At 43.7% G+C, this 27,034-nt stretch overlaps 1 protein-coding gene and 4 long non-coding RNA genes across 7 annotated transcripts; all 5 read right to left on the reverse strand.

Annotated features, from left to right (window-relative positions):
- Positions 1 to 2,266: 2,266 nt before the first annotated feature.
- On the reverse strand, positions 2,267 to 15,689 carry LOC135378394 (uncharacterized). Of its 3 annotated transcripts, none has more exons than XR_010418349.1 (16): positions 15,628 to 15,689; positions 15,496 to 15,564; positions 15,361 to 15,439; positions 15,231 to 15,313; positions 15,109 to 15,172; positions 14,974 to 15,042; positions 14,844 to 14,912; positions 14,714 to 14,784; positions 14,584 to 14,654; positions 14,456 to 14,524; positions 13,940 to 14,396; positions 13,810 to 13,880; positions 12,658 to 12,718; positions 12,528 to 12,598; positions 3,291 to 5,601; positions 2,267 to 3,098 (listed from the first exon to the last, which is right to left on the reverse strand). XR_010418349.1 is itself a non-coding variant. In XM_064611425.1 (15 exons), the coding sequence occupies exons 10-14, from the start codon at positions 13,976 to 13,978 to the stop codon at positions 5,517 to 5,519; spliced, it is 327 nt and encodes a 108-aa protein (XP_064467495.1). In that variant the 5' UTR covers positions 13,979 to 14,524; positions 14,584 to 14,654; positions 14,714 to 14,784; positions 14,844 to 14,912; positions 14,974 to 15,042; positions 15,109 to 15,172; positions 15,231 to 15,313; positions 15,361 to 15,439; positions 15,496 to 15,564; positions 15,628 to 15,689; the 3' UTR covers positions 2,267 to 3,098; positions 3,291 to 5,516. The 3 variants fall into 3 exon arrangements, 1 of the variants encoding a protein (XP_064467495.1); XR_010418350.1 differs by having other exon boundaries at positions 13,940 to 14,140; positions 14,236 to 14,524; XM_064611425.1 differs by having other exon boundaries at positions 13,940 to 14,524.
- A 979-nt stretch (positions 15,690 to 16,668) lies between these two features.
- LOC135400885 (uncharacterized) lies at positions 16,669 to 18,409 on the reverse strand. The gene is made up of 11 exons (XR_010424668.1): positions 18,345 to 18,409; positions 18,215 to 18,297; positions 18,093 to 18,156; positions 17,958 to 18,026; positions 17,828 to 17,896; positions 17,698 to 17,768; positions 17,568 to 17,638; positions 17,440 to 17,508; positions 16,924 to 17,380; positions 16,794 to 16,864; positions 16,669 to 16,734 (listed from the first exon to the last, which is right to left on the reverse strand). It is a non-coding gene; the product is annotated as an uncharacterized LOC135400885 (long non-coding RNA).
- A 1,373-nt stretch (positions 18,410 to 19,782) lies between these two features.
- On the reverse strand, positions 19,783 to 21,523 carry LOC135400888 (uncharacterized). Its single transcript, XR_010424669.1, has 11 exons — positions 21,459 to 21,523; positions 21,329 to 21,411; positions 21,207 to 21,270; positions 21,072 to 21,140; positions 20,942 to 21,010; positions 20,812 to 20,882; positions 20,682 to 20,752; positions 20,554 to 20,622; positions 20,038 to 20,494; positions 19,908 to 19,978; positions 19,783 to 19,848 (listed from the first exon to the last, which is right to left on the reverse strand). It is a non-coding gene; the product is annotated as an uncharacterized LOC135400888 (long non-coding RNA).
- Positions 21,524 to 22,896: 1,373 nt separating this feature from the next.
- LOC135400891 (uncharacterized) lies at positions 22,897 to 24,901 on the reverse strand. Its single transcript, XR_010424671.1, has 13 exons — positions 24,840 to 24,901; positions 24,708 to 24,776; positions 24,573 to 24,651; positions 24,443 to 24,525; positions 24,321 to 24,384; positions 24,186 to 24,254; positions 24,056 to 24,124; positions 23,926 to 23,996; positions 23,796 to 23,866; positions 23,668 to 23,736; positions 23,152 to 23,608; positions 23,022 to 23,092; positions 22,897 to 22,962 (listed from the first exon to the last, which is right to left on the reverse strand). It is a non-coding gene; the product is annotated as an uncharacterized LOC135400891 (long non-coding RNA).
- Positions 24,902 to 24,983: 82 nt separating this feature from the next.
- Positions 24,984 to 26,584, reverse strand: LOC135400897 (uncharacterized). Its single transcript, XR_010424673.1, has 11 exons — positions 26,523 to 26,584; positions 26,391 to 26,459; positions 26,256 to 26,334; positions 26,126 to 26,208; positions 26,004 to 26,067; positions 25,869 to 25,937; positions 25,739 to 25,807; positions 25,609 to 25,679; positions 25,479 to 25,549; positions 25,351 to 25,419; positions 24,984 to 25,291 (listed from the first exon to the last, which is right to left on the reverse strand). It is a non-coding gene; the product is annotated as an uncharacterized LOC135400897 (long non-coding RNA).
- Positions 26,585 to 27,034: the final 450 nt, after the last annotated feature.

A 27,034-nucleotide genomic window follows, 5' to 3' on the forward strand; every position in this document is an offset into this window, starting at 1 on the left:
ATAGCCCCTGAATATCCCTGTCAATTATCATGAATTCGAATAAATTAGACACGCTCTTCACATTGGTGGAGTAAAAAAGTGACCTTTACTTGGCAAATTTCCGACTTCAGTTCGCAAAAATTTACATAATTAAACTTACGTTACACGACCTTTACAACAGGAGGTGGCAAAAACCTAGTAAGAACAAATGTAGTTGACCGCATGATTCTATGTGGTGTCACTGACACGTTTTCTGGGATACCCAGTATGTGCAATAAAGTATTATTGCTTGCTTTCACATGTGACGTATTATTTAATTGATGCATGAAAATGCATACTTATAATTGGGCATAAAAACAATTGAAACTCTATGGAGTTTCTATTACCCTCAGTCAATACAGCATGCGTAATAGGCAATCAAGAAAAACACAGTGGCCAATTCCGAATAGACTTTCAATAGAAATTTTCATAAGGTGGCTATAGAAATGGCATAAAAATGTTTATAAACATTTTATTGATATTGTTGAGACTTCTATAAAGGAATGTTTATAGAGATTTTATAAACCGTCAATACATATTTTTGTAAGAGTACGACAGGCCGTACAAAGTCCTAGACCGCGCGGAGCTTTCGTCGGACTCACAATAATTGCGCTGAAAAATTTGTCGCGCGCTAGCTCCGTAGAGCATGATGTTCCGCTATTTTTCTGATGGGATAGCCCCTGAATATCCCTGTCAATTATCATTAATTTGAATAAATTAGACACGCTCTTCACATTGGTGGAGTAAAAAAGTGACCTTTACTTGGCAAATTTCCGACTTCAGTTCGCAAAAATTTACATAATTAAACTTACGTTACACGACCTTTACAACAGGAGGTGGCAAAATCCTAGTAAGAAGAAATGTCGTTGACCGCATGATTCTATGTGGTGTCAATGACACGTTTCCTGGGATACCCTGTATGTGCAATAAAGTATTATTTCTTGCTTTCACATGTGACGTATTATTTAATTGTTGCATGAAAATGCATACTTATAATTGGGCATAAAAACAATTGAAACTCTATGGAGTTTCTATTACCTTCAGTCAATAGAGCATGCGTAATAGGCAATCAAGAAAAACATAGTGGCCAATTCTGAATAGACTTTCGATAGATATTTTCATAAGATGGCTATAGAAATGGCGTAAAAATGTTTATAAACATATTATTGATATTGTTGAGACTTCTATAAAGGAATGTTTATAGAGATTTTATAAAGCGTCAATACATATTTTTGTAAGAGTACGACAGGCCGTACAAAGTCCTTGACCGCGCGGATAAGTTTTTCCGCTTGGATCTTCCTCGCGGGCCTGACACGGTGTCCATCAACAGGCTTAAGCCAGCCTAGTCGACGCCAACCCCGGTGGGTTATCACGACCAGATATCCACAATGTCCTGGTCGCCGCTCAAGCCCTGGATCGTCCTCAGCTTGCCGCACCGCAACGGAGCGTCCACTGGGCCCCGCCTACATCTACCTCATCACCCCAGCACACGGTGACCGTTTCTGCAAGGGGGGGGGGGCTTGTGTCGACGTATAGATGCCGGTTATCGTCAGCATCGATGCGCGGCTTATCGCAGTTATCACGAGCGAGGTCATGTGGTCCGCCAGATGCGGTGGGCGTGTACTGAGTTGTGGTGGAACCAGGCCTCCACAGCTCCCATAGGCACAATGGCAATGCGCTCCGTGGCAAGGAGGACTGTAAAAGTTGAAAGGAAATGGTACCAGTTGGTTCGCCCGCTCCTCTCAACATATGGCGCTAAAAACATGCGATATCACAGGCTGGGTGGCTCAAGATACCGCTCGCCCCAAGGTCCAGTATCCAATACAATATCCAATCCAATCAGTTTCCTCCTTTCTCTTCCCCCCTCCCAGTTCCTGCCATGGTGCGGGCATGCAAGAGGCATTTGTAGATCGACAAATATTTTTTTATTTCCAACGTACATGTCAGATACAACAACAAATGCACAATCACAACTGTTTGCACGAAAGGATTTGCTTATTTTATCATGTACACGAACACATAGCAAAGAATCTCACATATGTAAATTGCGAATCGAAAACTATCATCGTGGAAGAGTGTGCTAGGGAATAGAACAATGAAATTAATCAAAAATATATAAGTGGCAAGCAGCAACGATTTTCTGTATCACTGGGGAAAGACTGGAAAGTATAAAGTGCGCAGAGCGACAAGTCTACACATTTCTACGCGAAAAAGAATGCGTATGTGCAAATACTGGTTGCTCCATAAGTGATGCGCAACACTTCCCAATTTATTTTGTGGTATCGTGATGTCTCATATCGAGGTTTGAGGATCTCGTATAAGTTTGAACTTTCGCATTATTCCTTTACATTTGGTTACCATCCTCCCTATAATAAGATGGGAGCAGCACTTCATACAACAAACGGGCTAAGCAGCACGACAAGTATTCAAGGAGCGCATATTTGGTGTCACTACGACATGTGGCATATCTAAAGTTTCTGAGCCTTTTTTGCAGCAACTGTTCGCTTGCAAGTGGACACTTTTACAAGTTCTCAGTTTTCAAGCTGTAGACGCTACAGTAAACGAAGACGACACAACTTTAACACAAACTGGTCTTTACACGTGTCGCTGCAAACTGGAGTGCCGAAGCTGTGATCACACAAACATGCAGAAAGCAACTTGAGAACACCCTTTTCGTGTAGCGCTTCCTTCACAGGTTGCAGAAAGGGTACCTCTGGTCTCGAAACACACTTGAGACAGTTTGCTGAAGGTAACGTGACGCCTGTAAATAGTTCCCAGGTACATTATCAGCAACAAACAGGGCAAGAAACTGGTTGTGCGAAACAAGGCTGTGGGCTTCGGAAACCGGTGCTTCTGAACAGCTGTACATGATGATTCCTTCAGGAAAAAGTGAACAAGACGGCCAGCTATGTAGTATTGAGCATTGTCCTGTATGAGTCTGTGTTCATCTTTGAAATACTCTGTCGTGCCTGAATCCACATCACTCAGCATATTCCTACTCTGTTCTTCATGTTCAATGCTCACAACCGACGACACAGGATGATGCAGCAGCTTTTGAGGCTTAGAAGGTTGTGCGCGACCTAGAAGAAAAAAAATGCACTTCAATGCAGTACACAGCACGCGAGGAACCTAAACGGCAACTATAACAATTACTGCTACTTGCGCTGACTCACGTAAGCAATGTCATGCACAACATTTGTGTGGTAAAGACAGCTATATGCACATTGTGGCATGTCACAAATTATGTGAGACAGAGGTGAACAAAAAGCAACCTTGGATTGCCGCCACAGAAGCAGATAGCAGGTGAGTGGCACGGTTCGGGTGCATAGCACTTGCTGCACAGTACACTGCTGGGAAATCGGAAGGCAGGTTTCATGTTTGTTCTGGGTGTAATGTCTCCTCAAATCACCAGGAAACCATATTTGTAAGATGTGTTTTTGATTGCCGCAGAGTAGCATTCAGCCGCTTGTACTACACTGCAAAAGACAGAACTGCAAAACACAGTAAATCGAAGGTCACCAACAAAAAGAACAGCTGGTCGCACCATTAAGCTCTACGTTTCCACCCTATATGTATCTATCTATCTATCTGAAGCTCACCGAACTGTTGGTGACTTCATCCAAAGTGGGTTTCCCACAATGGCGAATTGAGTATCTGAATGAGTAAAACAGGGGGCTATAGCAAATGTCATGAAATATTATGCAAAACATGTTACCTATAGGCAAGACTTTCTTAACAGTTCCTGAGGTAGATGGGGCCGACATGGATGTCACGTGTTCGTCACTAAGCATATCTATGAAACAATTTGGTCGCAATATTAAATGTAATGTGACATAACCTACAGCACTGTACCCACTACGCACAATGAATAAACAACTGGGGAGTCGACAATCTAGAACAAAAGTGATATAAACTTTGGCTCCATATAAGATGTCAAGCATGTGGTTTGCAGACACAGGTGTACGAATCCCCATTTTCTCTTTCTCATAGCTTTGTTTGTCGGTGTTATTATATTTTCGTTATGTTATAGCCAAGGAGACATCCAGCCTGACTTTTGGGCTTCTGGATGTCTTCGGCTTTCAGTTATGGTATGTTTTTAAGTCCACATAGTTTCACTTCATTATACTGACACAGAGAGGACTTATCGCGACGGAGCTCCTGTAACGAATCGAAGAATTCTGCCGAAAGCAATACAAATCACTGCTACATGTTCTGAAAATCAGCGACTGGCTCTATATTAGGCACCAGCATACCTACCTTGCGGAACCCGCATACCTACCAAAGAACGGAGCCGACCGACGGTCCGTCACTCGTACAGATGGGCGAGCGCTTCCACGTAGCTTTTCTGTTGCTCCGGCGAACTGGTTGTAGAGGACGATAGTCTTCCTCCACATGAGTCCCGACCGGCGATGATGGTATGCCACGGAGAGGCGATGACGGTGGCCTATCTCCATGGCCGCGCCGGTGAAACTGAGGCAGGTGCCCCAGGCGCGTGGCCATCTTCGTCGTTGTCCACGGCCCGCTACAGTGCTCCCCCCTCAGACGCGGAGCGGCGATAAGATAGATAGAAGAATCACGTCTGTACCGGAGGGAAAGAGCAAGAGTGACCGTGGATGACGCGCACTGCTGGACATGTCCACGGGCGGCACAGCACACGTTGCAGGCAGAGGTCGATGAGTGGGGCGGGAGCGGCCGAGATGAGGTTTGCCAGAGATGAACGTTGACGTCGTCGAAGGCGTGGTCTGGCGTTGGAGTCGTAGCCTGGGGTGCCGCAACCGGCACGGGAGCGAGAGCTCGTAGGGTCCCAGGAAGTGAAGCTGCGTAGCCGTGAGGATTGCCGAGACGCCGGCGGATGCGTGCCGTGGCGTCGGCTGCCGCGACTGCCGAAACCGGCAGGCGAGCACGTTGCTCAGGTGTCGCGGCCGGCAGCGAGTGAGAGTTGAGATGCAGAAATGAAGAAGAGGGTGGTGAGTGTGCAGGGGGCCGTGGATAGCGGTCCCTGGAAGCCTTGAATCGATGGTCGGTGGGCGGATGCGATGATCAGTGAGCGGTCGGGTCGTTGCGGGTCTGTCGGTCGGTCGGTACTGGTCGGTCGGGTCGTTGAGAGTCGGGCGGTCGGTCGGTGCGGGTCGGTCGGATCGGCAGCGTGGGCAGAAGCGGGACGGGAGCGGTCGGCGTGTTCATCGGCGAGCAGCGGTCGTGATGTCGTCATGATGAGGAATGGCGGTGGCTTCCAGGGAGAGCGTGCCGTGGTAGTGCTAGTCAATGGTGTTGTCAGAAATTTGGGATTGTCAAGGGCCTAATTGCTCCGAACTTGATCTTCATCGTTCGGGTCACCAAAATGTAGAGGACGATAGTCTTCCTCCACATGAGTCCCGACCGGCGATGATGGTATGCCACGGAGAGGCGATGACGGTGGCCTATCTCCATGGCCGCGCCGGTGGAACTGAGGCAGGTGCCCCAGGCGCGTGGCCATCTTCGTCGTTGTCCACGGCCCGCTACATGGTCTTCGGTGAAGTGTACGGTCCTTTGGCCGGTGTTCGCCAGCTTCTGACAAGTTGGCGTACGTTTCCCAGAAAACACCTTGAATTCATATTACAGCCAATTTGAAAAGTGCACAAACAGCGCCAAACAAATGCGCTTGACACAGCTCGACACTTGACACAGTCTCGTACACAGCTGTTTCAATGAGCCTTACTCCTACCTACGCACCTAAATTCAGTTTCATTATTATGACACAAATTCCAAGACAAAACATGACATTGATGATGGTGATGATGATGATTGGATTTTTGTGGCGCAAAAGCAACTTAGGCCGTAGAGCGCCATACAAAGTTTAAATAAATTAAAATAAATGCAATAGACAGAACACACCTAAAAAAGGATAAGAATCCAGCTAGATTACTTGGTAGTGAAACTGGTGACTGTGGCACTAAGATGGAGTATGCTGATCGTAAAATCGTCCTGTTTAAAACATTGATTTCGCTTAAAAAGTTTAAAACCCTCTCAAAATGCACAACAGGCTCGTCACCCAGCAAAAGTGCTGGGTGAAGGGATAGGCAATACCGATAAAATTTCCTAAAATGTTTCTGTCGTAGAGTCTTTTACAGGGGCATGCACACAGAATGTGCACGTGCCCTCAGGGGGCGTTATGTGAGGGGGAGGTTACATCAACAAATATACACAAAAGGAGAAGCAATTAAACACATAAGAAAAACAATATTGTGAAATCATTTTGAGTTAAAAATATGAGATGATGATAAGGAAATTATATACCAAAACTGGCAGCTAGCAGGCAGCGAAAAACTAAAAAGTCGGAGTTGGCTACGATAGACTGGGGAAGGTTGTTCTAAGCAATGATGGTTTTGGGGAAGAAGGAAAATTGGAAACGGGATGTACGACATGGAATGTGGTCGATTTTATGGGCATGATCGATCTTAGAGGAGATGTAATGGGCCGTAGTGATGAACCGAGGTCAGATGGTTGTGGTGTAGTAAAATTTATGAAATAAACACAGACAAAAATATTTCCTACGGTGTGCAAGAGGAGGAAGGATGATGTAATACTGGACGGAAAAGAATAGTCTCATAAAATAAAGCGAGCTGCTCGGTTTTGTATGGATTCAAGAAGGCCCACAAGTGTTGACTGATGCTACATGCATATTCCAACTTCGGCCTGACTAGTGTGTGGTATGCAAGACGTCTCACCTCAGGCGGAGCAAGTCTAAGATAGCGACAGATGAAACCAAGTTTGCGATTTGCATCGCCAACATTGGTATGAATATGATCCGACCAAGAGAGGTTTGAGTGTTCAGAACTATTATAAGTATTGAGAATTGAAAGTTGTTGAAACACTCGGACGAATCTTCTCCCCTGAGCAGGAATCCCTGTGTAAAAAATTGTGTCCTAGTCTCAAGCTGGAGGACAAAACATCATATAATCGGTTGGAGTTCCGTGGTGATCTGTTCACGGTCGGCTTTATCATGTGCAATTTGTTACTATTCTGTGTGTAGCAGAAATCCTGGTAGCTTTCTTCACCAGAGGTCTAAGATCCTGATAAGTGATGTCGACTGGAGCGACCTCGCCTGCGAGAGCAGCCGCAGCAGCCCGGTCAGCGCTCTCGTTCCCTGCTATACTCACGTGGCTGGGTACCCAGCAGAAAATCAAAGTGTGACCCTTGCAGAGTACAGTGCTTGCTAGGTTACGTGCGTGCTGAACAAAAGAGCTTTTTGTTGCGTGGAGACCACAGACAGCATACAAGGTGCTGAGAGAGTCTGTGTAAACTACAGACGATCCGATCTGTTTCTAAATTTTAAAACGTAATAACACCAAGGATCTCTGCATTGAAAATTGAGAAAGATTGGTTTAGCCAATGCACTTTCGTGGTATTTTCTGTCACCATTGCGCACGACACACCTTCCTCAGTCTTTGAACAGTCTGTAGAAAATGCCACACGGTTACCAAGACTTGCATTCAGAACCTGAAACTCCTGCTGCAGGACCACCGAGGAAGTATTGCGTTTCTGGTACTTTGTAAGCGAGATATTGTATGATGGAGTAGGAACCCATGGGAGCCTCATGGTATCCTGGAGCAATACTGGAGAGTCATAAGAAGCAAACTCGTAAACTTCAGTTTGTTATCGGATCCGAAGGCAAAATGGAGGAGTCACAGACGGTTTGTTAAGACTTCAGTCGTTGTTCCCTTGATGCATGAGAGTGCAGGATGCTGTCTGAAGGAGCGGATTATCAATACGAACAGAATCGTCCATCCAGGCGCCACTCGTAACACTGAACATACAGACTTTCTACTGGAGAGGTACGAAATGCTCCGAATAAGTCGCAAAGCATGATCATGCACAGGGTCTATGCATTTTAGAGCAGATTGTCGAGCTGATCCGTATACTATGCAACTATAGTCAAGCTTCGATCTAATAAGAGAGAGAAACAGCGTTTCTCGGTCAACGTCTCGGTCAGCCCCCCAGGATCTATGGGAGAGGATTTTCAGAATATTCAGGGACTTCATACACTTGGTCTTCAAGGGTTTGATATGGGGTAGAAACGTTAGTTTCTTATCAAATGTGACTCCTAAAAACTGACAGCAATGACCTGACAGCAATGACCTGACCATTCATTCTAGGTGACGGGTCAGGAAACACACCTCTTACTCTTGAGAATGGTACATATACGGTCTTCTCTGGTGAGAATTCAAAGCCGTTTTCGGTGGACCATTTATGTAGCTTGTTGATAGCAAGCTGCAGCCGCCTCTCACAGATGGCAAGGTTGGATGAACTGCATGATATCTGCACGTATCAACATATAGGGAATATTGGACTGACTGTGGAATCACATTCGTTATAGAATTCATTTTTAAAATAAAAAGAATTAGACTGAGGACGGATCCTTGTTGGACACCGTTCTCCTGAACAAACTGACTTCATAACGTCTTACCAATTTTAACCCTGAACGTTCTCCCCCAGAGAAAGTGGATGATACAGCAAAGTAGACGGCCTCGAATTGCACAAGAGTGTAGATGCCTTATGATGCCGTACCTCCAAGCGGTATCATACGCCCTCTCCAGATCAAAGAAAACACTCATGCAGTGGTGTTTTCTTACAAAAGCCTCACGGATTCTCGTTTCTAACCGGACAAGGTGATCTACAGTAGAGCAACCTCTCCGAAATCCGGATCAAGGTACTCATTTTTCTCTAGACATTATACAGGCCGGTTGTTGATCATTCGTTCAAAGGTTTTACCCAGGCAACTAGTGAGTACTATCAGTCTATTGCTTGTTCGACTGTATGCATCTTTTCCGGGCTTCGTCAAAGGGATGACAGTTGCAAGCTTTTCCATTCAGAAGGAAGGTGCCCTGTTTTCCAATCCAGGTTAAAGAAGTCTAGAAGGCGCTCTAGTGATGATTTTGGCAAGTGTTGCAAATAGAGTATGTAATGCGATCTGGTCCAGGTGCGGTATGCTTGGATGCTGAAAGTGCTCTGAGTAATTCTACCATTTTAAGCGGTTGGTTATATGTACAATTGTCTCCTTCTGTCGTATTAATGTTCTGTTTTTCTGCAGTGGCCTTTAATTTCACAAATGCTTGTGTGTAATGTGATGGTGAGATACTTTTGAAATGTTCGTCAATACCATTGGCCTGCTGCTGGAGGACTTCACATGCGGCACTGTTGACTTGCAGGAGCGGAATGGAGAATCTTTTACATTCACCCCTGATTTTCCTAAGTCTGTCCGACATTATTTTTGATGGAGTGTTAGACTGTAAGGATGAAATGTTCTCCCAGAACCTATGCTTAGCCTGTTTGCGTGTCCATTTGGCTTTTACTTTCGCTTTCTCAAATTCAAGAAGGTTTGCTGGTATTGGGTTTCGTCTGAACTTACTCCAAGTTTTGTTCTGTTCCCTACGAGTGGTTGCACAGTCCTCTGTCCACCAGGGCTTTGGCGTTCTTGGTAGACAACACGAAGACTGGAGTATGACACAAGTGCCAGCGTATATGATCATGTCCGTAGTTATTTTAGCTGCTTCTTCGACACTCCTACCCTCAAAGGACAATGGTGAAAGTTCAGCAAGTCTTTCAAAGGTGCTCCAGTCTGCTTGTGTTAGCTTCCAGCGAGGTGGACATGTCGACTGAAGAACGCAATCTTAAGATGATGGAAAGTGCTCACTCTCCCGAGGATTTTGATCCACAATCCATTCAACATGTTCGAACAGAGAGAGACCGTATAAAAAGATCTCAATTGCGGAAAACGACTGAGTACCACTGCTCACGTATGTGGGTGATCCTGTATTTAGCAAGCATAGTGATCGAGAATAGCACTCTTTCTTATATCTAGCCATTGGTGTCGATCTTTGTACTTCCCCACAGAACATTGTGGGCATTCAGATCACCCAACAGGATGAACTGATCAAGCAGGCTCTCCAACCGCAGGCGAAAAATTAAGCTGGGAAGTCAACTAGTACCAGCTCGTTCCCAGTTCGCACCAACTGCTGGTCAACTGGAACCAACTGGTACCGCACTGGTGGCAACTGGAAAGTAAACTGGTACCAGTTCAAGCTGGGCTGGTGGCAACTGGCACTTGGTGGGACCAGCTCAAGCTTGACTGTTAGCAACTGGGAAGTAAACAGGCACCAGTTCAAGCTGGGCTGGTGGCAAGTGGTCAGTGTGTGCAACCAGTTCAAGACGGGCTGATGGCAATTGGGCACTTGGTGGTACCAGCTCAAGCTGGACTAGTAGGAACCGGGAAGTGAACAGGTACCAGTTCAAGCTGGGCTGGCGGCAACTGGTACCAGTTCAACCTAGATTGGTAGCAACTGAAAGTGAAGGGGTGCCAGTTCGAACTAGACCAGTTAACATGTTTGGGGGAAATTTCGCTTTCGGTACCAGGACAGGTTAATATGAAGATTGCAAGATGAAGTTATGAAAACGATCAGGAAGTAACTTTATTCGTAGTAAAATCGTATTTCAATTTTTGGTAAAGTCCATTACTATCAACGAAAGTTGTTTAGGAATTGTTATATTTGTATTTTGTGTGTTCCTGCTCCCGTGATCAATGATGCGTTTACTGTGCAACGGTCGCTTGCGTAGCAGGTATGGCACGAGAACAGCTCTTTTGTGACCGATACGCCAGAGCTGCAAGATTTAGCATGAACTGATGCTCTGAGGCTGGAACAACATAGAAAGGACTTCCATCTTTCATCATTGTAAGATTTAGGTCTCCCTTCCTCAAGACTGAGGAACAGAATGCGCTGTTGCACGCATGACACTGCTTGAATGTATCCCATGAAGCCTCTGTAAGAAGAACACCTCATTCGTGAGAGATTCACAACAGCCGACCGATTTAGATTTACCTTATTGAAGACAGAGAAAAGGAACGCGCTGTTACACATATGACGCCGCTTGAATGTAACCCTTGAAGGTATCGAAGAAGAACAGCTCATTTGTGACCGATACACAACAGCTGACCCATTCAGATATACCTTACTCAAGACAGAGAAAAAGAATGCGCTATTACGCATATGACGCTGCTTGAATGTAACCCTTGAAGGCTCTGAAGGAAGAACATTTCATTTGTGGCCGATACACAACAGCTGACAGATTTAGGTTTACCTTACTCAAGACTGAGAAAACGAATGCGCTGTTGCACATATGACGCTGCTTGAACGTAATCATTGAACGCTTTGGAAGGAGAACAGTTCATTTGTGACAGATACACAACAGTTGACAGATATAGATTTACCTTACTCAACACTGAGAAAAGGAATGCGCTCTCGCACATATGACGCTGCTTGAATGTAACCCATGAAGGTTCTGGAAGAAGAACAGCTCATTCCTGACCGAAACAACTCTCTCAACAAGTCTCTCAACTGATGCATGCCGCATTCTACGGATCTTCTGTTAGATATCAGATGCAGCTCCGGCATCTCGCCACGCCTTACCCTCTCAGAAATCAGCTCTTATCACTTCAATGTCCAACATATCGTACTAACTACGGGTTTTTTTCTCTTTCATCTTTCGGTGCTCGCCTTTGGAACAGTCTTCCGATTTCCATACGCTCGTTAGGTAGCTTCCAATTATTTAAACGCCATTGTAAAATGTATTTTCGCGACACATAGCACATCCGTCACGGGTCCTGACAACGAGACTAGTCCGGTCTACTGTTCACATTTCCTTGTGTTAATCCTTAGCTGACACTGACATATGTTTTCTTTTTTCTATTTTATTTCCTTTTTTCTTCTTATAGCAGTATTGTAATATGTATATTAATATGTTGTAGCATGTAGTGCTGTCTTATGTAACGATGAATGTAATTTTTACGTGTAATAATGTTTCCCCACACGTTCATTTTATGCATCACTGATTATTTATAAGGACCGATTTACAGGGCCTGCCCTCTCGGTCCTTTATTTGCTTATATGTACGTTTTTGATGTTTTCAATAAACTATTGAACTATTGAAAAAAAAAACACAACATCTGACTGATTTAGATTTTAGCTTACTCAAGACTGAGAAAAGGAATGCGCTGTTGTACACATGACGCTGCTTGAATGTAGCTCTTGAAGTAACTGAAAGAAGAACAGCCTACTTGTGACCGAAACAGAACAGCTGACAAATTTCCATTTACCTTACTCAACACAGAGTAAAGGAACGCGCTGTTACACACATGACGCTGCTTGAATGTAACCCTTGAAGGTATCGAAGAAGAACAGCCCATTTGTGACGAACACACAACAGCTGACCCATTTAGATACTCAAGACAGAGAAAAGGAATGCGCTGTTGCACATATGACGCTGCTTCAACGTAACCATTGAAAGCTTTGGAAGGAGAACAGTTCATTTGTCACCAAAACACAACATCTGACAGATTTAGGTTTGCCTTAATTCAGCCTGGGAAAAGGAATGCTCTGTTGCCCATCTGACGCTGCTTGAACATAACCATTGAAGGCTTTGGAAGAACAGTTCATTTGTGACCGATACACAACATCTGACAGATTTAGATTTACCTTACTGAGGACTGAGAAAAGGAATGCGCTGTTGCAAATATGACGCTGGTTGAATGTAACCCTTGAAGGCTCTGGAAGAAGAACAGCTCATTTGTGAATGAAACACATGAGCTGACAGATTTGTATTTACCTTAGTCAAGACTGAGAAAAGGAACGCGCGGTTGCACATGTGACGCTCCTTGGATGTAACCCTTGAAGGATTTGGAAGAAAAACAGTTCATTTGTGTCTAATACACAACATCTGTAACATTTAGGTTTACTCTACTCAACACTGAGAAAACCAATGCGCTGCTGCACATATGATGCCGCTTGAACGTAACCCTTGAAGGCTCTGGAAGGACAGTTCATTTGTGACCAACACACAACAGCTGAGAGATTTACATTTATCTTACTCAAGACTGGGAAGAGGAATGCACTGTTGCACATATGATGCCGCTTGAATGTAACCTTTGAAGTTTCTGGAAGAAGAACGGCTCGTTTGTGACCGAAATACAACAGCTGACAGATTTAGATTTACATTACTCAAGACTGGGAAAAGGAATGCGCTGTTACACATATGACGCCGCTTGAATGTAACCCTTGAAGGTATCGAAGAAGAACAGCTCATTTGTGACCGATACACGACAGCTGACCCATTCATACCTTACTCAAGACAGAGGAAAAGAATGCGCTATTACGCATATGACGCTGCTTGAATGTAACCCTTGAAGGCTCTGAAGGAAGAACATTTCATTTGTGACCGATACACAACAGTTGACAGATATAGATTTACCTTACTCAACACTGAGAAAAGGAATGCGTTCTCGCACATATGACGCTGCTTGAATGTAACCCATGAAGGATCTGGAAGAAGAACAGCTCATTCCTGACCGAAACACAACATCTGACTGATTTAGATTTTAGCTTACTCAAGACTGAGAAAAGGAATGCGCTGTTATACACATGACGCTGCTTGAATGTAACCCTTGAAGGTATCGAAGAAGAACAGCCCACTTGTGACGAACACACAACAGCTGACCCAGTTAGATACTCAAGACAGAGAAAAGGAATGCGCTGTTGCACATATGACGCTGCTTCAACGTAACCATTGAAAGCTTTGGAAGGAGAACAGTTCATTTGTCACCAAAACACAACATCTGACAGATTTAGGTTTGCCTTAATTCAGCCTGGGAAAAGGAATGCTCTGTTGCCCATCTGACGCTGCTTGAACATAACCATTGAAGGCTTTGGAAGAACAGTTCATTTGTGACCGATACACAACATCTGACAGATTTAGATTTACCTTACTGAGGACTGAGAAAAGGAATGCGCTGTTGCAAATATGACGCTGGTTGAATGTAACCCTTGAAGGCTCTGGAAGAAGAACAGCTCATTTGTGAATGAAACACATGAGCTGACAGATTTATATTTACCTTAGTCAAGACTGAGAAAAGGAACGCGCGGTTGCACATGTGACGCTCCTTGGATGTAACCCTTGAAGGATTTGGAAGAAAAACAGTTCATTTGTGTCTAATACACAACATCTGTAACATTTAGGTTTACTCTACTCAACACTGAGAAAACCAATGCGCTGCTGCACATATGATGCCGCTTGAACGTAACCCTTGAAGGCTCTGGAAGAACAGTTCATTTGTGACCGAAATACAACAGCTGACAGATTTAGATTTATATTACTCAAGACTGGGAAAAGGAATGCGCTGTTACACACATGACGCCGCTTGAATGTAACCCTTGAAGGTATCGAAGAAGAACAGCTCATTTGTGACTGATACACAACAGCTGACCCATTCAGATATACCTTATTCAAGACAGAGAAAAAGAATGCGCTATTACGCATATGACGCTGCTTGAATGTAACCCTTGAAGGCTCTGAAGGAAGAACAGTTCATTTGTGACCGATACACAACAGCTGACAGATGTAGATTTACCTTACTCAAGACTGAAAAAAGAATGCCTGTTGCACATATGATGGTGCTTGAATGTAACCTATGAAGTTTCTGAAAGAAGGACGGCTCGTTTGTGACCGAAACACAACAGCTGACAGATTTATATTTACCTTACTCAAGACTGAGTAAAGGAATGCGCTGTTGCAGATATGACGCTAGTTGAACGTAACCCTTCAAAGCCCTTGAAAAAGAACAGCTCATTTGCGACCGAAGCACAAAACCTGACAGATTTAGATTTACCTCACTCAAGATTGAGTAAAGCAATGAGCTGTTGCACATATGACGTGGCTTGAATGCAATCACTGACGGCTCTGGAAAAAGAACAGCCCATTTGTGACCGAAACACAACAGCTGACAGATTTAGATTTACCTTACTCAAGACTGGGAAAAGGAATGCGCTGTTGCACATACAACGCTGCTTGAAGGTAACCATTGAGGCCTTTGGAAAGAGGACAGTTCATTTGTGACCGACACACAACATCTGTAAGATTTAGATTTACCTTACTCCAGACTGAGAAAAGAAATGCGCTGTTGCACATATGACGCTGCTTCAACGTAACCATTGAAAGCTTTGGAAGGAGAACAGTTCATTTGTCACCAAAACACAACATCTGACAGATTTATGTTTGCCTTACTTGAGCCTGGGAAAAGGAATGCTCTGTTGCCCATCTGACGCTGCTCGAACATAACCATTGAAGGCTTTGGAAGAACAGTTCATTTGTGACAGATACACAACACCTGACAGATTTAGATTTACCTTACTGAGGACTGAGAAAAGGAATGCGCTGTTGCAAATTTGACGCTGGTTGAATATAACCCTTAAAGGCTCTGGAAGAAGAACTGCTCATTTGTGAATGAAACACATGAGCTGACAGATTTAGATTTACCTTAGTCAAGACTGAGAAAAGGAGAAAAGGAATGCGCTGTTGCAGATATGACGCTGCTTCAATGTAACGCTTGAAGGCTCTGGAAGAACAGTTCATTTGTGACTGATACACAACAGCTGAGAGATCTACATTTACCTTACTCAAGACTCACAAAAGGAATGCGATGTTGCAAATATGACGCTGGTTGAATGTAACCCTTGAAGACTGTGGAAGAACAGTTCATTTGCGACCGATACACAACATCTTACCGATTCACAATGACCTTACCCAAGACTGAGAAAAGGAATGCGCTGTTGCACATATCACGCTGGTTGAATGTAACCTTTGAGGGCTCTGGAAGAAGAACGGCTCATTTGTGACCGATGCACAACAGCTGACAAATTTAGATTTACCTTACTCGGGACTGAGAAAAGGAATGTGCTGTTGCACATATGACGCTGGTTGAATGTAACCTTTGAGGGCTCTGGAAGAAGAACAGCTCATTTGTGACCGATGCACAACAGCTGACAAATTTAAATTTACCTCACTCAGGACCGAGAAAACGAATGCGCTGTTGCACATATGATCCTGGTTGAATGTAACCCTTGGAGTCTCTGGTAGAAGAACGGCTCGTTTGTGACCTATGCACAACAGCTGACAAATTTAGATTTACCTTACTCAGGACTGAGAAAACGAATGCGCTGTTGCACATATGATGCTGGTTGAATGTAACCTTTGAGGGCTCTGGAAGAAGAACGGCTCATTTGTGACCGATGCACAACAGCTGACAAATTTAGATTTACCTTACTCAGGACTGAGAAAACGAATGTGCTGTTGCACATATGATGCTGGTTGAATGTAACCTTTGAGGGCTCTGGAAGAAGAACGGCTCATTTGTGACCGATGCACAACAGCTGACAAATTTAGATTTACCTTACTCGGGACTGAGAAAAGGAATGCGCTGTTGCACATATGACACTGGTTGAATGTAACCTTTGAGGGCTCTGGAAGAAGAACGGCTCATTTGTGACGGATGCACAACAGCTGACAAATTTAGATTTACCTTACTCAGGACTGAGAAAAGGAATGCGCTGTTGCACATATGACGCTGGTGGAATGCAACCTTCGAGGGCTCTGGAAGAAGAACGGCTCATTTGTGACCGATGCACAACAGCTGACAAATTTAGATTTACCTTACTCAGGACTGAGAAAAGGAATGCGCAGTTGCACATATGACGCTGGTTGAATGTAACCTTCGAGGGCTCTGGAAGAAGAACGGCTCATTTGTGACCAATGCACAACAGCTGACAAATTTAGATTTACCTTACTCAGGACTGAGAAAACGAATGCGCTGTTGCACATATGATGCTGGATGAATGTAACCCCTTGGAGGCTCTGGTAGAAGAACAGCTCATTTGTGACCGATGCACAACAGCTGACAAATTTAGATTTACCTTACTCAGGACTGAGAAAACGAATGCGCTGTTGCAAATATGACGCTGGTTGAATGTAACCCTTGAAGGCTCTGGAAGAAGAACAGCTCATTTGTGAATGAAACACATGAGCTGACAGATTTATATTTACCTTAGTCAAGACTGAGAAAAGGAACGCGCGGTTGCACATGTGACGCTCCTTGGATGTAACCCTTGAAGGATTTGGAAGAAAAACAGTTCATTTGTGTCTAATACACAACATCTGTAACATTTAGGTTTACTCTACTCAACACTGAGAAAACCAATGCGCTGCAGCACATATGATGCCGCTTGAACGTAACCCTTGAAGGCTCTGGAAGAACAGTTCATTTGTGACCGAAATACAACAGCTGACAGATTTAGATTTATATTACTCAAGACTGGGAAAAGGAATGCGCTGTTACACACATGACGCCGCTTGAATGTAACCCTTGAAGGTATCGAAGAAGAACAGCTCATTTGTGACTGATACACAACAGCTGACCCATTCAGATATACCTTACTCAAGACAGAGAAAAAGAATGCGCTATTACGCATATGACGCTGCTTGAATGTAACCCTTGAAGGCTCTGAAGGAAGAACAGTTCATTTGTGACCGATACACAACAGCTGACAGATGTAGATTTACCTTACTCAAGACTGAAAAAAGAATGCCTGTTGCACATATGATGGTGCTTGAATGTAACCTATGAAGTTTCTGAAAGAAGGACGGCTCGTTTGTGACCGAAACACAACAGCTGACAGATTTATATTTACCTTACTCAAGAGTGAGTAAAGGAATGCGCTGTTGCAGATATGACGCTAGTTGAACGTAACCCTTCAAAGCCCTTGAAAAAGAACAGCTCATTTGCGACCGAAGCACAAAACCTGACAGATTTAGATTTACCTCACTCAAGATTGAGTAAAGCAATGAGCTGTTGCACATATGACGTGGCTTGAATGCAACCACTGACGGCTCTGGAAAAAGAACAGCCCATTTGTGACCGAAACACAACAGCTGACAGATTTAGATTTACCTTACTCAAGACTGGGAAAAGGAATGCGCTGTTGCACATACAACGCTGCTTGAAGGTAACCATTGAGGCCTTTGGAAAGAGGACAGTTCATTTGTGACCGACACACAACATCTATAAGATTTAGATTTACCTTACTCCAGACTGAGAAAAGAAATGCGCTGTTGCACATATGACGCTGCTTCAACGTAACCATTGAAAGCTTTGGAAGGAGAACAGTTCATTTGTCACCAAAACACAACATCTGACAGATTTATGTTTGCCTTACTTGAGCCTGGGAAAAGGAATGCTCTGTTGCCCATCTGACGCTGCTCGAACATAACCATTGAAGGCTTTGGAAGAACAGTTCATTTGTGACCGATACACAACACCTGACAGATTTAGATTTACCTTACTGAGGACTGAGAAAAGGAATGCGCTGTTGCAAATTTGACGCTGGTTGAATATAACCCTTAAAGGCTCTGGAAGAAGAACTGCTCATTTGTGAATGAAACACATGAGCTGACAGATTTAGATTTACCTTAGTCAAGACTGAGAAAAGGAGAAAAGGAATGCGCGGTTGCAGATATGACGCTGCTTCAATGTAACGCTTGAAGGCTCTGGAAGAACAGTTCATTTGTGACTGATACACAACAGCTGAGAGATCTACATTTACCTTACGGAAGACTCACAAAAGGAATGCGATGTTGCAAATATGACGCTGGTTGAATGTAACCCTTGAAGACTGTGGAAGAACAGTTCATTTGCGACCGATACACAACATCTTACCGATTCACAATGACCTTACCCAAGACTGAGAAAAGGAATGCGCTGTTGCACATATCACGCTGGTTGAATGTAACCTTTGAGGGCTCTGGAAGAAGAACGGCTCATTTGTCACCGATGCACAACAGCTGACAAATTTAGGTTTACCTTACTCAGGACTGAGAAAACGAATGCGCTGTTGCACATATGATGCTGGTTGAATGTAACCTTTGTGGGCTCTGGAAGGAGAACGGCTCATTTGTGACCGATGCACAACAGCTGACAAATTCAGATTTACCTTACTCGGGACTGAGAAAAGGAATGTGCTGTTGCACATATGACGCTGGTTGAATGTAACCTTTGAGGGCTCTGGAAGAAGAACAGCTCATTTGTGACCGATGCACAACAGCTGACAAATTTAAATTTACCTCACTCAGGACCGAGAAAACGAATGCGCTGTTGCACATATGATCCTGGTTGAATGTAACCCTTGGAGTCTCTGGTAGAAGAACGGCTCGTTTGTGACCTATGCACAACAGCTGACAAATTTAGATTTACCTTACTCAGGACTGAGAAAACGAATGCGCTGTTGCACATATGATGCTGGTTGAATGTAACCTTTGAGGGCTCTGGAAGAAGAACGGCTCATTTGTGACCGATGCACAACAGCTGACAAATTTAGATTTACATTACTCAGGACTGAGAAAACGAATGTACTGTTGCACATATGATGCTGGTTGAATGTAACCTTTGAGGGCTCTGGAAGAAGAACGGCTCATTTGTGACCGATGCACAACAGCTGACAAATTTAGATTTACCTTACTCGGGACTGAGAAAAGGAATGCGCTGTTGCACATATGACACTGGTTGAATGTAACCTTTGAGGGCTCTGGAAGAAGAATGGCTCATTTGTGACGGATGCACAACAGCTGACAAATTTAGATTTACCTTACTCAGGACTGAGAAAAGGAATGCGCTGTTGCACATATGACGCTGGTGGAATGCAACCTTCGAGGGCTCTGGAAGAAGAACGGCTCATTTGTGACCGATGCACAACAGCTGACAAATTTAGATTTACCTTACTCAGGACTGAGAAAAGGAATGCGCAGTTGCACATATGACGCTGGTTGAATGTAACCTTCGAGGGCTCTGGAAGAAGAACGGCTCATTTGTGACCAATGCACAACAGCTGACAAATTTAGATTTACCTTACTCAGGACTGAGAAAACGAATGCGCTGTTGCACATATGATGCTGGATGAATGTAACCCCTTGGAGGCTCTGGTAGAAGAACAGCTCATTTGTGACCGATGCACAACAGCTGACAAATTTAGATTTACCTTACTCAGGACTGAGAAAACGAATGCGCTGTTGCAAATATGACGCTGGTTGAATGTAACCCTTGAAGGCTCTGGAAGAAGAACAGCTCATTTGTGAATGAAACACATGAGCTGACAGATTTATATTTACCTTAGTCAAGACTGAGAAAAGGAACGCGCGGTTGCACATGTGACGCTCCTTGGATGTAACCCTTGAAGGATTTGGAAGAAAAACAGTTCATTTGTGTCTAATACACAACATCTGTAACATTTAGGTTTACTCTACTCAACACTGAGAAAACCAATGCGCTGCAGCACATATGATGCCGCTTGAACGTAACCCTTGAAGGCTCTGGAAGAACAGTTCATTTGTGACCGAAATACAACAGCTGACAGATTTAGATTTATATTACTCAAGACTGGGAAAAGGAATGCGCTGTTACACACATGACGCCGCTTGAATGTAACCCTTGAAGGTATCGAAGAAGAACAGCTCATTTGTGACTGATACACAACAGCTGACCCATTCAGATATACCTTACTCAAGACAGAGAAAAAGAATGCGCTATTACGCATATGACGCTGCTTGAATGTAACCCTTGAAGGCTCTGAAGGAAGAACAGTTCATTTGTGACCGATACACAACAGCTGACAGATGTAGATTTACCTTACTCAAGACTGAAAAAAGAATGCCTGTTGCACATATGATGGTGCTTGAATGTTACCTATGAAGTTTCTGAAAGAAGGACGGCTCGTTTGTGACCGAAACACAACAGCTGACAGATTTATATTTACCTTACTCAAGACTGAGTAAAGGAATGCGCTGTTGCAGATATGACGCTAGTTGAACGTAACCCTTCAAAGCCCTTGAAAAAGAACAGCTCATTTGCGACCGAAGCACAAAACCTGACAGATTTAGATTTACCTCACTCAAGATTGAGTAAAGCAATGAGCTGTTGCACATATGACGTGGCTTGAATGCAACCACTGACGGCTCTGGAAAAAGAACAGCCCATTTGTGACCGAAACACAACAGCTGACAGATTTAGATTTACCTTACTCAAGACTGGGAAAAGGAATGCGCTGTTGCACATACAACGCTGCTTGAAGGTAACCATTGAGGCCTTTGGAAAGAGGACAGTTCATTTGTGACCGACACACAACATCTGTAAGATTTAGATTTACCTTACTCCAGACTGAGAAAAGAAATGCGCTGTTGCACATATGACGCTGCTTCAACGTAACCATTGAAAGCTTTGGAAGGAGAACAGTTCATTTGTCACCAAAACACAACATCTGACAGATTTATGTTTGCCTTACTTGAGCCTGGGAAAAGGAATGCTCTGTTGCCCATCTGACGCTGCTCGAACATAACCATTGAAGGCTTTGGAAGAACAGTTCATTTGTGACCGATACACAACACCTGACAGATTTAGATTTACCTTACTGAGGACTGAGAAAAGGAATGCGCTGTTGCAAATTTGACGCTGGTTGAATATAACCCTTAAAGGCTCTGGAAGAAGAACTGCTCATTTGTGAATGAAACACATGAGCTGACAGATTTAGATTTACCTTAGTCAAGACTGAGAAAAGGAGAAAAGGAATGCGCGGTTGCAGATATGACGCTGCTTCAATGTAACGCTTGAAGGCTCTGGAAGAACAGTTCATTTGTGACTGATACACAACAGCTGAGAGATCTACATTTACCTTACGGAAGACTCACAAAAGGAATGCGATGTTGCAAATATGACGCTGGTTGAATGTAACCCTTGAAGACTGTGGAAGAACAGTTCATTTGCGACCGATACACAACATCTTACCGATTCACAATGACCTTACCCAAGACTGAGAAAAGGAATGCGCTGTTGCACATATCACGCTGGTTGAATGTAACCTTTGAGGGCTCTGGAAGAAGAACGGCTCATTTGTCACCGATGCACAACAGCTGACAAATTTAGGTTTACCTTACTCAGGACTGAGAAAACGAATGCGCTGTTGCACATATGATGCTGGTTGAATGTAACCTTTGTGGGCTCTGGAAGGAGAACGGCTCATTTGTGACCGATGCACAACAGCTGACAAATTCAGATTTACCTTACTCGGGACTGAGAAAAGGAATGTGCTGTTGCACATATGACGCTGGTTGAATGTAACCTTTGAGGGCTCTGGAAGAAGAACAGCTCATTTGTGACCGATGCACAACAGCTGACAAATTTAAATTTACCTCACTCAGGACCGAGAAAACGAATGCGCTGTTGCACATATGATCCTGGTTGAATGTAACCCTTGGAGTCTCTGGTAGAAGAACGGCTCGTTTGTGACCTATGCACAACAGCTGACAAATTTAGATTTACCTTACTCAGGACTGAGAAAACGAATGCGCTGTTGCACATATGATGCTGGTTGAATGTAACCTTTGAGGGCTCTGGAAGAAGAACGGCTCATTTGTGACCGATGCACAACAGCTGACAAATTTAGATTTACATTACTCAGGACTGAGAAAACGAATGTACTGTTGCACATATGATGCTGGTTGAATGTAACCTTTGAGGGCTCTGGAAGAAGAACGGCTCATTTGTGACCGATGCACAACAGCTGACAAATTTAGATTTACCTTACTCGGGACTGAGAAAAGGAATGCGCTGTTGCACATATGACACTGGTTGAATGTAACCTTTGAGGGCTCTGGAAGAAGAATGGCTCATTTGTGACGGATGCACAACAGCTGACAAATTTAGATTTACCTTACTCAGGACTGAGAAAAGGAATGCGCTGTTGCACATATGACGCTGGTGGAATGCAACCTTCGAGGGCTCTGGAAGAAGAACGGCTCATTTGTGACCGATGCACAACAGCTGACAAATTTAGATTTACCTTACTCAGGACTGAGAAAAGGAATGCGCAGTTGCACATATGACGCTGGTTGAATGTAACCTTCGAGGGCTCTGGAAGAAGAACGGCTCATTTGTGACCAATGCACAACAGCTGACAAATTTAGATTTACCTTACTCAGGACTGAGAAAACGAATGCGCTGTTGCACATATGATGCTGGATGAATGTAACCCCTTGGAGGCTCTGGTAGAAGAACAGCTCATTTGTGACCGATGCACAACAGCTGACAAATTTAGATTTACCTTACTCAGGACTGAGAAAACGAATGCGCTGTTGCAAATATGACGCTGGTTGAATGTAACCCTTGAAGGCTCTGGAAGAAGAACAGCTCATTTGTGAATGAAACACATGAGCTGACAGATTTATATTTACCTTAGTCAAGACTGAGAAAAGGAACGCGCGGTTGCACATGTGACGCTCCTTGGATGTAACCCTTGAAGGATTTGGAAGAAAAACAGTTCATTTGTGTCTAATACACAACATCTGTAACATTTAGGTTTACTCTACTCAACACTGAGAAAACCAATGCGCTGCAGCACATATGATGCCGCTTGAACGTAACCCTTGAAGGCTCTGGAAGAACAGTTCATTTGTGACCGAAATACAACAGCTGACAGATTTAGATTTATATTACTCAAGACTGGGAAAAGGAATGCGCTGTTACACACATGACGCCGCTTGAATGTAACCCTTGAAGGTATCGAAGAAGAACAGCTCATTTGTGACTGATACACAACAGCTGACCCATTCAGATATACCTTACTCAAGACAGAGAAAAAGAATGCGCTATTACGCATATGACGCTGCTTGAATGTAACCCTTGAAGGCTCTGAAGGAAGAACAGTTCATTTGTGACCGATACACAACAGCTGACAGATGTAGATTTACCTTACTCAAGACTGAAAAAAGAATGCCTGTTGCACATATGATGGTGCTTGAATGTTACCTATGAAGTTTCTGAAAGAAGGACGGCTCGTTTGTGACCGAAACACAACAGCTGACAGATTTATATTTACCTTACTCAAGACTGAGTAAAGGAATGCGCTGTTGCAGATATGACGCTAGTTGAACGTAACCCTTCAAAGCCCTTGAAAAAGAACAGCTCATTTGCGACCGAAGCACAAAACCTGACAGATTTAGATTTACCTCACTCAAGATTGAGTAAAGCAATGAGCTGTTGCACATATGACGTGGCTTGAATGCAACCACTGACGGCTCTGGAAAAAGAACAGCCCATTTGTGACCGAAACACAACAGCTGACAGATTTAGATTTACCTTACTCAAGACTGGGAAAAGGAATGCGCTGTTGCACATACAACGCTGCTTGAAGGTAACCATTGAGGCCTTTGGAAAGAGGACAGTTCATTTGTGACCGACACACAACATCTGTAAGATTTAGATTTACCTTACTCCAGACTGAGAAAAGAAATGCGCTGTTGCACATATGACGCTGCTTCAACGTAACCATTGAAAGCTTTGGAAGGAGAACAGTTCATTTGTCACCAAAACACAACATCTGACAGATTTATGTTTGCCTTACTTGAGCCTGGGAAAAGGAATGCTCTGTTGCCCATCTGACGCTGCTCGAACATAACCATTGAAGGCTTTGGAAGAACAGTTCATTTGTGACCGATACACAACACCTGACAGATTTAGATTTACCTTACTGAGGACTGAGAAAAGGAATGCGCTGTTGCAAATTTGACGCTGGTTGAATATAACCCTTAAAGGCTCTGGAAGAAGAACTGCTCATTTGTGAATGAAACACATGAGCTGACAGATTTAGATTTACCTTAGTCAAGACTGAGAAAAGGAGAAAAGGAATGCGCTGTTGCAGATATGACGCTGCTTCAATGTAACGCTTGAAGGCTCTGGAAGAACAGTTCATTTGTGACTGATACACAACAGCTGAGAGATCTACATTTACCTTACTCAAGACTCACAAAAGGAATGCGATGTTGCAAATATGACGCTGGTTGAATGTAACCCTTGAAGACTGTGGAAGAACAGTTCATTTGCGACCGATACACAACATCTTACCGATTCACAATGACCTTACCCAAGACTGAGAAAAGGAATGCGCTGTTGCACATATCACGCTGGTTGAATGTAACCTTTGAGGGCTCTGGAAGAAGAACGGCTCATTTGTGACCGATGCACAACAGCTGACAAATTTAGGTTTACTCTACTCAACACTGAGAAAACCAATGCGCTGCAGCACATATGATGCCGCTTGAACGTAACCCTTGAAGGCTCTGGAAGAACAGTTCATTTGTGACCGAAATACAACAGCTGACAGATTTAGATTTATATTACTCAAGACTGGGAAAAGGAATGCGCTGTTACACACATGACGCCGCTTGAATGTAACCCTTGAAGGTATCGAAGAAGAACAGCTCATTTGTGACTGATACACAACAGCTGACCCATTCAGATATACCTTACTCAAGACAGAGAAAAAGAATGCGCTATTACGCATATGACGCTGCTTGAATGTAACCCTTGAAGGCTCTGAAGGAAGAACAGTTCATTTGTGACCGATACACAACAGCTGACAGATGTAGATTTACCTTACTCAAGACTGAAAAAAGAATGCCTGTTGCACATATGATGGTGCTTGAATGTTACCTATGAAGTTTCTGAAAGAAGGACGGCTCGTTTGTGACCGAAACACAACAGCTGACAGATTTATATTTACCTTACTCAAGACTGAGTAAAGGAATGCGCTGTTGCAGATATGACGCTAGTTGAACGTAACCCTTCAAAGCCCTTGAAAAAGAACAGCTCATTTGCGACCGAAGCACAAAACCTGACAGATTTAGATTTACCTCACTCAAGATTGAGTAAAGCAATGAGCTGTTGCACATATGACGTGGCTTGAATGCAACCACTGACGGCTCTGGAAAAAGAACAGCCCATTTGTGACCGAAACACAACAGCTGACAGATTTAGATTTACCTTACTCAAGACTGGGAAAAGGAATGCGCTGTTGCACATACAACGCTGCTTGAAGGTAACCATTGAGGCCTTTGGAAAGAGGACAGTTCATTTGTGACCGACACACAACATCTGTAAGATTTAGATTTACCTTACTCCAGACTGAGAAAAGAAATGCGCTGTTGCACATATGACGCTGCTTCAACGTAACCATTGAAAGCTTTGGAAGGAGAACAGTTCATTTGTCACCAAAACACAACATCTGACAGATTTATGTTTGCCTTACTTGAGCCTGGGAAAAGGAATGCTCTGTTGCCCATCTGACGCTGCTCGAACATAACCATTGAAGGCTTTGGAAGAACAGTTCATTTGTGACCGATACACAACACCTGACAGATTTAGATTTACCTTACTGAGGACTGAGAAAAGGAATGCGCTGTTGCAAATTTGACGCTGGTTGAATATAACCCTTAAAGGCTCTGGAAGAAGAACTGCTCATTTGTGAATGAAACACATGAGCTGACAGATTTAGATTTACCTTAGTCAAGACTGAGAAAAGGAGAAAAGGAATGCGCTGTTGCAGATATGACGCTGCTTCAATGTAACGCTTGAAGGCTCTGGAAGAACAGTTCATTTGTGACTGATACACAACAGCTGAGAGATCTACATTTACCTTACTCAAGACTCACAAAAGGAATGCGATGTTGCAAATATGACGCTGGTTGAATGTAACCCTTGAAGACTGTGGAAGAACAGTTCATTTGCGACCGATACACAACATCTTACCGATTCACAATGACCTTACCCAAGACTGAGAAAAGGAATGCGCTGTTGCACATATCACGCTGGTTGAATGTAACCTTTGAGGGCTCTGGAAGAAGAACGGCTCATTTGTGACCGATGCACAACAGCTGACAAATTTAGGTTTACCTTACTCAGGACTGAGAAAACGAATGCGCTGTTGCACATATGATGCTGGTTGAATGTAACCTTTGTGGGCTCTGGAAGGAGAACGGCTCATTTGTGACCGATGCACAACAGCTGACAAATTCAGATTTACCTTACTCGGGACTGAGAAAAGGAATGTGCTGTTGCACATATGACGCTGGTTGAATGTAACCTTTGAGGGCTCTGGAAGAAGAACAGCTCATTTGTGACCGATGCACAACAGCTGACAAATTTAAATTTACCTCACTCAGGACCGAGAAAACGAATGCGCTGTTGCACATATGATCCTGGTTGAATGTAACCCTTGGAGTCTCTGGTAGAAGAACGGCTCGTTTGTGACCTATGCACAACAGCTGACAAATTTAGATT

The sequence above is a fragment of the Ornithodoros turicata genome, chromosome 1 (assembly GCF_037126465.1).
Source record: "Ornithodoros turicata isolate Travis chromosome 1, ASM3712646v1, whole genome shotgun sequence".
NCBI classification, from domain to species: Eukaryota; Metazoa; Arthropoda; class Arachnida; order Ixodida; family Argasidae; genus Ornithodoros; species Ornithodoros turicata.

Excerpts from the sequence above, each read along its gene's own strand:
- LOC135378394 (XM_064611425.1), bottom strand. The coding sequence starts at position 13,978 with ATGTGCAACCGCGCGTTCCTTTTCTCAGTCTTGACTAAG. Across the intron at positions 12,719-13,809 it reads TTTTCTCAGTCCTCAGTAAG|GGTTACATCCAAGGAGCGTC; the intron begins GTAAATCTAAAT and ends AAATCCTTCAAG. Across the intron at positions 12,599-12,657 it reads TTTTCTCAGTCTTGACTAAG|AGCCTTCAAGGGTTACATTC; the intron begins GTAAATACAAAT and ends TTCTTCTTCCAG.